Source organism: Styela clava, chromosome 2, assembly GCF_964204865.1.
Source record: "Styela clava chromosome 2, kaStyClav1.hap1.2, whole genome shotgun sequence".
Classification (NCBI taxonomy): Eukaryota; Metazoa; Chordata; class Ascidiacea; order Stolidobranchia; family Styelidae; genus Styela; species Styela clava.
The window spans coordinates 22,391,526-22,404,316 of NC_135251.1; the positions used below are offsets into that span (position 1 = coordinate 22,391,526).

The window sequence follows — 12,791 nt, forward strand, 5'->3', positions numbered from 1 at the left end:
AAGAACATGAGCTTATTTCTAAAATACATTAAAATAATATGTCAGATTGTTTCCCTCTCAAGCGGTTTTTCTTTTATTACAATTCTAAAAAATAGATTAAAGCATTCGATAACAAACAAACTAGTAGACGTACGGTTTGCTCTAAATAAGTTCATTGCACAAAAGTTGTTTGAACAATGTCGTCCTTTCTTCCTAAAACTATAGCAAAAGGCGCACCCGTTCTCCCACAATCGAATTTTTTTTTTATTATAATTTATATACGTTTTATATAATTGAAATAATTTATTCATAAAAAAAATTGCAAAGCAGATTAGGTAGGTGAATGAAATGCAGGTTGTATATATATTGTTACTACTGAATTTTATTTTATGTTTTTGCACTGGGGATAACACGCACGAAAAGTCCACAGAGTCAGAAAAAGAAAAGTTTAAAAATTCAGGTATTGTATAAAACGATTTAGACAAGAAAAATATAAATTGGTACGCCTAGTTATTGTTTCTACTCAATGTTGAGACTGTCCGAAGACGTTTTGTATCAACGAGTAACATTTTTATTTTAGGGGAATGCCAATGGGTATCTTTGCCCATATGTCAACAAGTAGCAAGATCATGGGCCAATTTTCCTAATTTACTCGGACATCGGAATCAAATAGAGATAGCAAACAGTTCTGCATATAAGTATGAATTTCCTGTAATTTATTAACTTTTGTTATACCACAGATATAACTGCCAGGGATTATTATAGGAGTTTTCTTAAAGCAAGGTCTAGAGTTCTCCACTAAAAGTCAAAAGAGTACGTAAGAGAAATGTAGCATATGGCCACTGATCGATTACAATGTAGCATATAGCCAATGATTAGAGACAATCGCATCACTGATTTACTGACTGAAATTAATTCGAAAGATTAACTTTCATTTTGACTCAACTTTTATGAGATCTTCATCAGTGGTTATACATTTGGTGGTCTATCTATCAAGGGCTATTTATATCAAATTTTGGTTACTGATATTTGTGTTCAGATATTTAGAGAACTTGACACGGCGAATGTATGCTTCTAAGTCAATTGGAAACTCATTAGATGCTGGAATTGATCATCAAACAGAACTACTTGAGAGATGCACGCTTCAGGTATAAGATTCCATCGGCAATGCGGTTCGAATTTTTTTTCATTAAAACACTATGGCTGTATAATATATTCATATTTTAGATGTGTAAAAAATTATCCTCAACCAGCCGAATGCAAGAAAGCATTTTTTTATTTTCTATTCTAGATGTATTATAATTTTTTACAATATTGTTTGAGCTAAATGCCTTGATATCTACTTTTCAGATTTATCAAGTATCTTGTGCTTTTCTTGTTCCGAAATGTGTTTACGTTGATCGAATACAAGTGAGCTCTCTACCGCCATGCAAATCAACGTGTATGGAAGTAAGAGAAAGGTTCGTTGAAAGATTTTAACTACTGAATATCCACATCGTTTAAAATACGTTCTGGATCTAAGATTTTATTTTGATATATATAAATTGACTAAAATCTCCCGTTGTCCACTAACACTGGACAGTAATGGTTGTTTCGCCGATCTTAGACACCATGAAAATCCTCCTCATGCTTCACCATTGCACAATTTTTTATGCCTATTTTAGAAGTGGTTGAGCAAGGTGGCGCCTGTAAACCGGTTTATGTGTTCATAGCCTTCATTTTGATTCCATCTAATCAACCACCTGCCATTTAGAAGTACCGGCAGCAAATGTTAGCCTAGTCTATTGCAGTTATTTCGGAACTAATTTTTGATTACTGCAACTAAACTAAATCTCTCCTGAATACAAGAGGATCATTTAGTTATTTTTCGATTTATACCTAATTTTCTTAAACACAACTGAAAACTGTCGAATAGCTAACAAAACCACAAAAATGAGTTAATGTTTACAACCATACCTGAAAATCGGTCGAGTAAAAAAAGTGTCTGAGCGGGAGCTAAAATTTCAATGGACCTTTCCCCGAACATTGACTTTCTTGTTTACTTCGTGACATTGGCTAATCAGCAAAATGAAAAAGTGACGTAATAATGCTCGCTTTTCGCATCCGCTCAGACACTTTTCTCACTCAGACAGATTTTCGCGTTTTCGAACTTTATTCGTTAGTTTTCAGTTGTGTTTCGGAAATTTAAACATGAAACAGATGATTCAATGATCACTCTGTCTGCTTAAGAGTTTTTAATTTAATTGCAGTAATAAAAAAAAGTAGTGTAGAAATAGCTGTGATAGTCTGGGCTAAAATTCCTCACCGGTACTTTCAAAAAACAGATTGCTGTATGCGATGAATCATAATGTGGTTTGAAACAAATACCCAATTTTACAGGCGCCAACCCGCGAAACCACTCTTAAAACAAGCACCGAAAATTTTGCAATGGTAAAGTATAGGGAGAATTTTCCGGGGGTCAAAGGTCGGGGAAATTTCCATTGTTACGTCACTCTTGATATCTTGCTGATTAGCCAATGTTACGGAAGTAAACAGGGAAGCCGGCGCTTGGCGAAACATCTGTAGGTTCTAGTTAAATAATTTTTGTATATCATGAGTTGTTACAACATATTCGTAAACTATTTCTGATATAATGTTTTTGCAGATGCGAAAGTATCCTACACTTGAAAGAAATGGAATGGCCAGAATTCCTAGATTGTGAGTCATGGGTTCAATGCCATCTGCCGACAGTATGCCGACACAGCGATGCTGTTTTAGGTAATAAGAGCTATGTATCTCATAGTATTTTCCCATCCATACAAATCAATCTATTTTTATTAGATACAACACAGGATGTCTGTTATGAAAACTTTTTTATTGATGTATAATATAATTTTTCCAACCTTGCATTCGAGAAAGCCCATTCATAAGAGAAGCAGAAATCCGTAGAGACGTGCTGCTAGGAGGCATGTTGATTTGTTTTGCCACTCGTTTTAATTGTAACATATGGTAGTGTAACCAACTTTTAAATATATATGTTTTACGCAAGCTCCACATTCACGATCAGGAACTGTTCAACTTCCAATTCAACTTGTCACAAGGAGAAGAAAAAACCCGAGAGTTGAATTCAAGCACCACAGTGAATTAGCAGCGCGAAAGGTAGTTGTATAGTATAGTAGTACTGATTAAATTTTCCCATGTTAACATATCCCGGAAGTACTAAGTAAATAAAGGATTCGAAACATCCCATGGCTGATTAGATCAAGCCGAGTGCGTGTCATCATGTGGAACTTGGATAGCACTAGGGCCAAGAGTAGGGATGTAAGTTTCAGAATTTCGAATCGAAGCGATTCGAATCAACATCAATTCTAAGCAATTTAGGAAAAAGCGGCTTGATTCTATTAAAAAAAAATGATAATTCAGATAACACGCGGCAATTGCACGATGCAGCGACGAGTCTCATCATCGACCAAAAGCGTTTGTTTTCCCTACGTTTACAGCGTTCCCAAGTCCTAACGCTCATGGGTCGTTATATTTCATCTCATCCTCGACCAAAAGCGTTAATTTACCCTACGTTCCCAAGTCATAACACTCCGGGTATTTCATATGGGTCACAGATTTAGAGGAACCAATGGTTTATTTCGATTTGTTTTGAGACTATTTAAATGTTAAAAAAATTTACAAATATGGCAATATATAAGCGTTTTCTTTAATTACCCATGGAATGTCGTTGTAATAACAACATTATTCCTCATTTAGAACATAGGTCTGCAAATCTTCCCTTGGTATCATTTGCTTTCTTTAAAATCACAGCGCAAGCGGTACTAACGCATGTTTTCACTGGCATTTATCATTTAGATGAATTTTGATGGTTCATTTTAGAATAAACGATCACTATACATTGTTTGCGAAAATAAATATAACTGAGTGTACCTCTATTTAACAAAAATATATTTTACTTTTATATATTAAGTAGTTGAAGAATCCATTCGATATCTATTTCCATTACTTTGACTCATTCTTCAAGTTAATTATTGACATTTTATCACACTTTATGTTATAGTTCTTCCGGATAAAGAAAGTTAACGAAAGATAATGTGATGTTATACTAATTCGAATCAGATTCGGAAATATTCGAAACTTACATCCCTAGTCAAGAGTCTCTGATTATATTTCAATCACCGTGACTTTACAGATTGCGATTCATAGACGAAATGCCATGCGACGATTTGGCATTGAAGGCGATGATAATGTAGCCGACATTTATTTTTAATACTAAAATAGAGGCGATTTATTATTTTACAGTAGTAATATTTCTAAATTAATTTATTTATCATATGAACTTTAATTTTTTCACTGTTAATTCTCTCTGGGAAACACTTCTAAAAATTTAAACTTAAGCATCTCTCACATGAATTCATGACATCCCTTTCAAACCTTCATTATGTTATAGGTCATGACGAGACTAACAAGACAATGTCCCGGAATCATGAGATTGTATACAATAGGAAGATCCGTAAAAAACAAACCTCTTTATGTCATGGAAATATCAGATAACGCAGGAATGCATGAAGCCTTAGAACCGGAAGTAAAATACATTGGAGCGATTCATGGCAATGAGGTATAGACCGAATAATATTTAACTAATTCAATTTGGAATGCAAGATTTAATGTAAATTTGACTTGGAATGGTCTTTAAATCTATCAGGATATTATTAACTTATCTCCAACTATCATACATATGTATAAGCTTTATTTCCCGTAGAGCAAAGCTATATACAACAGTAATTTTAGCTATATACTGAGCTTCCAGTGTAATATAGGCTACAACATGTATCACCTCATTAACGATGATTTTAGTTTTTGTTGTTTCTAAATATTTTAATTTTTATTCTCCTCAATCAGGTTCTCGGCCGTGAACTCTTACTTCAATTGATGCAGCATATATGTAGAGAATGGTTACTTGGAAACGAAAGAATTCGAAATATTGTCAGGAATACTAGAATTCATCTTTTGCCAACTATGAATCCCGACGGTTACAGCGTTGCTGCTCGGCAGGTTTGCTTTTATTATGCTCTTGCTCATGCTATCCCGTGATTCACCCAAGAATATTCACCAAATTAGCACTGCAGTCAAACGTTTCACTGAACATATTTCATCTCACAGGGTCCTGAGCGTAACGGATGGCTAACTGGAAGATTCAACTCTAGAGATCACGATTTAAACCGTCATTTCCCGGACTTAACCAAGATCGCATATATCAACGAGGCTAAATTTGCTCGAAATCATCATCTTGAGATTCCAAAAAGATACTGGAGAGAACATAAAAAGGTACAAGCCATGATTTGTATTTGATTCTACGTATTATAATAAACGAATAAAATGTTGTTACTATACAAAATCACTTAAAAGGTGACTGTTTTCATCCTGGTCGAAAATATAAATTTTCCCTTTTTCAACAAATACGGTTTAAAAAAAATAAGAGGCAAAGTTTTTTAGACGATCCTTAAAATATTCTAGTCATATATCTAAAAACTAATCTAATCTTTCTCAGGGCTCATTTCCTGAAATTTATGCAGTAATTAAATGGCTCGAAAATTATGATTTCACTCTTTCTGCTCAACTTCACGGAGGAGAACTTGTTGCAAATTATCCGTACGACGTGAGACGTAAAACTAGTAGTTACGCCCTCAAAAACTTCTCCCCTGAATTGATGTACTCCAAGTCTCCCGATGACAAAGTATTCCGGCATCTGGCATCTACTTATGCAGAGGTAATAATTTTCTTACCAATGACTTTGGCTTCAGTTTAAAAATTAATAACATATCAAAGTCGAGTGCACGATATATAAAAAAATCGGATAGCCCGTTTAACCCAATTTCATTTGTAATACGTTAGGTCTTCGCGAGGTTAATATTCCGCACTAGGTTTTTTCGCTTTTCTTGAAATTTACAATTTTTATGAATGTCCCTCAAAGCAAGATATCAACAAAAATAGTCACAGGCAACCATTCGTAGGTACGGTCCTCCAAGCACGTTATGGCTTGAAAGATATCGATAGTGTCGAATAAGTAAGTATTAATTCGGAACTGTTATATATACATAGAATCACGGTACAATGGCTGACCCAGTCCTGAATCGGTGCGAGGAGAAATTTGGAAGGAGAGGAGGAATAACAAACGGAGCTGCGTGGTATACTATATCGGGAGGTAAAACTCGTTCGAAGTAAAATTTTGCATTTTATTAATTTTCTCTGGCGGAGAAATTTAATTCCATTAATAATAAATATATATAGTGTTGTCAGTCTGTATTTCTGATAATCTGAATTTTGACTGAATTACTAGAAGTATATATTAATTAAAATATATACAGTAGCTTCAAGCAACAGAACTTTATGATATATATTTGTTATAATAGCAATCAAGAATGAATACATTTTCTTTAAAAGCAGTCATTGCACGTTGTCGTTGCTTTTCACTTATTTATTATTTTTATATAGGAATGCAAGATTTCAACTATTTGTACACGAACTCGTTTGAAATATTGATAGAACTCAGTTGCAGAAAATTCCTTCCTGCTAAAGAATTGCCAAGGGAGTGGATTAATAATAAAGAAGCTTTGCTAAAATATATAGAACAGGTACACAAATAGACTTTTGATTGAACAAATAAATTAATTTACAATCTTGGATAGCCGTTGGATCCATTGCTTTGAAATCTGATGTAATGCTGAAACAGACACGTTTATTAGCTCAAATATTTGTGTATTAAAAATAATTTTAAATGCATATTTCACTGCACTTGTAGGCCCATATCGGAATCAAAGGATATGTGACTGATGAATTCGGGATACCGTTTCATCGTGCTGTAATTCATGTACACGGAATTCGGCATGATGTCACAACAAGTAAGCATTATGGTATTACAGACACATTTGTGCGATTGAACACACATATGCTTTTATTAATGAATTCCAATAATCATCGTCGACGATTTTAAACGTACTCAGACAGAATTCTTTCTTTTTTATCAAAAGCGTGTTTTTAAGTTTTTTTCTAAAGTATTCGTTACTTCAGATGAAAAGGGTGAATACTGGAGAATGTTACTTCCCGGAAAATATATCGTAACTGCAGTTAAAGATGAACTAACGGACACTAAGTGGGTTCATGTGACAAACAATGACACTACGGTACTGTGATCCTATTCTAAATATTTTGTTCTTCGAATGCCTGTATTTTACCTCTGAATTCGAGTGTTATTATTCTCTGGCTGTAGGTCCGATTTTTACGACAAACTTCGTATCCTGTATATTTTATATAGTCATTCGGATTTCCAAGCGTTTGGTACACATGGAAATCCTTTTTATTAATATTCTCAAGTATATTTCCATTAACCAAAATATATGTCGTATTAGAACCTTTTCAAGTTAGTTTCCTCGTGAAGCACCTGTTATCATAGGGTATAGCAACGTGTGTCTTTTATTTCAGGCCTCTCGCTATGATTTTGTTCTGAAACAGTTGCCTGGTCGACAAAGGCCGAACAAGCAAGATATAGATGAACTTGATATCCACGAAACAGAACACCAGAATCAAACAACAGATAAAAACGTGGTTCAAGCAAATTTTGACGAAGAACCGGCAAAAATAGCTGAACCGAAATCTTCAATAAATAAAAATAGCTTTAGTGAAGTTCGCACCACTGACCAAGCCCAAACGACAACATTTGACTTTTCCACATCCACCGTACCAAGTATCTTCACTACAGGCATCGAAGAAGAAGTTTCCACACAGATGACAGAAATCAACGAAACTGTTGTAGACGCGGGGATTCGGATTATGACAAATTTGGTAGAAAATATTCTAAGTATTGCTACAGGGGTGCGCAATACAACGATAATTAATGACACGAATACAACATCGCAAGGCGTTAACACAAGCAGCTTTGAAATAGATGTTACTACCGAATCACCTAATGCGACTTATTTCGGTAGTGGAGACGGCGACGAAACAATGATTGATAAAACAAATGCGTTGGAAGACACAACAGCAAAAATCAGACATGTGAAAGAGTCAAACATGCAAACCAACGTTATCATTTATGAAATAACTTTTGACCAATCAAATTCGGAAGATAGTGACACTGATATTATGTCCTCAATGACCTCCGACCTCAATTTCTCTAATGCTACAGCAATAGCACAAAACTCCAGTTTTGATTCTATTCAGTTTGATGGGAGTGGGGACGAAGAAAACGCCACATATATAGAAAGTCATTCCATGAAAACCAACACAACCAGTGAAAATGTTCATAACGGAAAAGCTGAACTTCATGAGGGAGCGAAATTGTCTATATTCAAAGAAGAATCTTCGACTTCCCTTGATAGCGCAAATGTGCCGAAAATATCCACCAAAACACATCAAAAAAGCGAACAAGAAGCATCAAAATTAGGTATTTAGATATATCTATCAACTATTCTTACGTATGTAAAAATCAGATATTCGCTTATCCACGACGCCCTAGATTCCTACAATATATTTCAAAAGACAAAAATGTAGGAACTGGTCACATTGTTCTGACCAATTGGTATTCAATCAGATATCATTGATTTTCAAAATTTTAAAATTAAGCAGAAACCCATCTCCAAGCGTTATAAAGTGTAATATATATAATTTGTAATAGTTCACCAGTAGATTTCTTGGAATATGTAATATACAATAATTCCAAAAATGCTTGTCCAATTATATATATTTATCCACATATGACCTTAATATGATTCCTATCACATTAGTGAGAGCATCATACAGAATATCTAAATCTAACATTTTTCATATCGGAATAGCTGAAGTTCATGTGGAAGCGAAATGGTCTACAATCAAAGAAGAATCTTCGATTTCCCATGATAGTGCAAATGTGCCGAAAATATCCACCAAAACACATCAAAAAAGCGAACAAGAAACATCAATATCATTATCAGGTAATTACTGGAGATATATCTATCAACCATTCTTACGTATATATATGTAAAAATCAGATATTTTTCATCGAGGTATTCGCTTATCCACGACGCCCTAGAATATATTACAAAAGACAAAAATGTAGGAACTGTTCACATTGTTCCGACCAATTGGTATCAATGATTTTCGAAATTTTAAAATTCAGCAGAAACCCATTTCCAAGTGTTATAAAATGTAATATATTCAATTTGTAATAGTTCACGAGTACATTTATTAGAATATGTAATATATATACAGTATCTCTAAATTATTTCCCTTTGGTCACAGACCGTAGCTCTGTTTTGGAACCACGTATTCTAGTTAATTAAAGTCTGGTTTGTGCCCTAATTATACATAAAATTGCTCGTCCAAGTATATTTATTCACATATGAACTCAATATGATTCCTATTGTCTTAGTCATTCCTATCGCATCTCCATACACAAAATCTAAACCTAGCGTATATATATTAGATGTAAATGCCTAAAAGATAAAAGTATTTAAATAACTTTAACAACGCTGACTAATGCACATTTTAAATTTATAGGTAAAACATTGAATAAAGAAAAATTCACATCGAACAGAAAACTGAACAACGAAAGATGATACCATCATGTTAAATCCTATGTTCAATACTCATCTTGTAAATAGGCTCTACGTTTTGATCAATTATATTACTTTCAATTTTTGTTGGAATATTTTTGTCTATTATATACCGCGTTGATTAGAAACAAGAGCGCAATGCCCAAAGCTGCGGAGACGGAGTGCTGCCACCGTTGGCGTTGACACCATGAGATTCGTTGACTGGGTGTGCGAACAGTAAGTTTGGCTAATCTGTGTAGCGTACCGGCAGTCTATGTAATAATTATCCAAGTTCGGAATATCTTCCAATATGATCTGACGTCCAGTTTCCTCCCAATATTCACTTCAATTTATACTATTTTGTTCTATTTATTAATTACAATCTTAATACAACCAAATACATCAATGAAAATCAACAAAGCAGAAAGAGTACAACGAAAATCCCAAAGATACACAACACTTTAACAGCACTGACAATAACCAATTCCGCAGTACCGGTACACTCTATAACAAAATACCAAAACAACTGCAATTGCACTACACTCAAACAATAAAATCAAACATAAACACCCTGGGTACCCTTTTCAAGAACTAACATCAATTTAACAGACACAAGAAAAACCTAAAACATTAAGAATCCAACTAAAACAACCACAACTGCACTGCTGCAAACCACAGCATAGGCTGACAGGACACCAAAGACAGATCGACAGTGTCACAGCGCCCTCAGGGTCTTCAGTGTTAAAAATACAAAATATAGCAATATTATCACATGACATCATTTAAAAGATAAAACAAGGGTCGTCACATTACCTCCCTCTTCTAGATGGAACATCAGAAAGAACATTTCATCTTCATTAGAAAAATTAAACAACGAAAGAAGCAGTAGTCAACACAAAATATTTACACAAAGTCTTTAAAATATGCAGGTTGTCTACGCTCACGGTTAGAAATCCGTGAAGTTTGTCCTTCTGGATTGGGCAACTCGTACCAAGGTATTATTTCCTCACAAGGCTGAAGATCCGCCTCTCCTGGTGTGTGTTCCGAAGAATTCGCCTCTTCTGATGTCTGTTCCCCCGAATCCGGCTCTTCTGGTGTGTGTTCCCCCGAATCCGCCGGGCTATCATCTAAAAAAGCACTTGGTTCCTGGGTCTTTTCATGAATAAAAGGTCGCAAATTATCCACATGAACCACACGCATCTTGTCGCCTGGATTCCGTTGTATCTCATAAGTGTGATTTGAGAGACATCTCCTAACTGTGAAAGGACCCTGCCATGGAGAACTCAGCTTCCTCTTTTTGGGTGGGTAATAGTACCATACAAGGTCTCCCTCATCAAACTTCTGTGGTTGCACATGAACATCAAAATTTCTCTTCTGTCGCAAGGCAGCTTGATTCAAATGATTTCTGGCACATACAAAAGATTCCTCAGTGACATCTTTAAACCATTCCACATATTCGGTATAACAAGGATGTAGAGGAGTTTGAGTCGGACGCCCATACATGACATCGATAGGGAGGTCAATCTCTCGCCCTTGCATAAGACGATTGGGTGTAAACTGCGTACTTTCATGCACCGTAGCTCTGTAAGCCATGCACAAATAGGCACAAGGCTTGAGCATTTGCTGAATCGTTCGATTAAACCTCTCCACTTGTCCATCGAATCGAGGGTGATAAGGTGTTGTATGCGTCTTGACTATACTGTACAAGTCGAACATCTCGGTGAACAACCAAGATTCAAAATCTCGACCCTGATCAGTGTGAATAACCCGAGGAACTCCAAATCTTGCGAAGAACTGGGTGACCAGCACATCGGCTGTCACCTCTGCAGTCTGATGGGAAGTGGATAACACTCCACCCACTTGGTGAAATAATCTGATAGCACCAGAAAATGTTCATTTCCATTCTTGGTACATGGTAGTGGTCCCAAGAAATCCATGGCGACCCGTTCCATGGGAGATCCACAGAGCAGTTGTCGTAGATCCCCCTGTTTGCGCCCGTGAGTCATCTTAGCCGCAGCGCAAGGTTTACAAAACCGGCACCAGAGCAAAATATCTCTTTTAAAACCAGGCCAGTAAAAACAAGCACGAACACTCTTGAATGTTTTAATAGAGCCTAAATGTCCGGAGGTACGGGCACTGTGTAAATGCTGGAAGATTTCTCTTCTCAATGCCCCAGGAATGCAAAATGAATAAACGGGAGCACTAGTCAATGTTTCGGGTATCCACTTGCGATACAAAATTTCACCAGTCAAATATAACAAATGCCATTGAGCTAGATAACGCTTGGTCTCTAGAGATTCATGCATATAATCCTGTGGCTGGGGTTTATGATATGAACGGCGCTTCCAGGCAATAACTGCAGAAAGATGAGGGTCCTCGGCTTGGCAAGTTCGAATCCTTTCCTCCGTGTATGTGTCCATCCAGTTACCTCTTGTTGGTATCCCAGGCAAGTCAGCATTATACAGAGGTGCTACTACACAAACATTGATATCAGGTTCCTGTGAAGTAGACACACAATCGTGGCAGTCTGGGCGCTTACAGCGTCTGGTTTGACGAGATAGACCATCGGCATTACCATGTTTAGTTCCTGCTCGATGTTCAATGCTGAAATCATACGTGAACAGTGTAGAGATCCAGCGAGCCACCTTACCTTCGGGTTCTCGGAAATTTAAAAGCCACTTCAAGGCACCATGATCAGTGCGAATCAAAAAGTGTCTTCCCCACAAATAATGGCGAAAATGTCGTACAGATTGAATCACTGCCAACAACTCCCTTTCAGTGGTACAGTATCGGCGTTCCGTCTTGGATAGAGTTCTGCTGAAATAAGCAATAACATGTTCTTCCCCATCTTGCAATTGTGATAACATACCACCAGTACCAGAGCCACTTGTGTCGGTGTCCAAAATAAACGCTCTCTGAACCAATGGAAAAGCCAGGATAGGAGCAGATGTCAAAAGACGCTTAATGATTCCAAATGCTTCCTGACAGTCACCACTCCACTCAAATTTCACATTCTTTCGAGTCAAGCGGACTAAAGGCGACGCTATAGTGGAATAACCTGGTACAAAACGTCTATAATAGTTGGCAGTTCCCAAGAAACTTCTAACATCTGATACCCCCTGAGGTGTTTCCCACTCGACTATAGCTGCTACATTGTGAGAATCACAGCGAACCCCTTCAGCAGAAATTTCGTACCCCAGGTAGGTAACTGATCTACGAAACAACTGGCATTTAGTCGGCTTGAGTTTCAAACCAGCACCC

At 36.3% G+C, this 12,791-nt stretch overlaps 1 protein-coding gene across 1 annotated transcript; it reads left to right on the forward strand.

Annotated features, from left to right (window-relative positions):
* Window positions 1-242: 242 nt before the first annotated feature.
* On the forward strand, window positions 243-9,664 carry LOC120336645 (carboxypeptidase Z-like). Its single transcript, XM_039404369.2, has 17 exons — window positions 243-439; window positions 560-677; window positions 1,019-1,127; window positions 1,330-1,439; window positions 2,624-2,736; window positions 3,008-3,117; window positions 4,412-4,579; window positions 4,864-5,016; window positions 5,125-5,289; window positions 5,513-5,731; window positions 6,064-6,166; window positions 6,457-6,596; window positions 6,764-6,863; window positions 7,033-7,145; window positions 7,444-8,404; window positions 8,796-8,930; window positions 9,496-9,664. The coding sequence occupies exons 1-17, from the start codon at window positions 328-330 to the stop codon at window positions 9,552-9,554; spliced, it is 2,988 nt and encodes a 995-aa protein (XP_039260303.2). The 5' UTR covers window positions 243-327; the 3' UTR covers window positions 9,555-9,664.
* The last annotated feature ends 3,127 nt before the right edge of the window (window positions 9,665-12,791 follow it).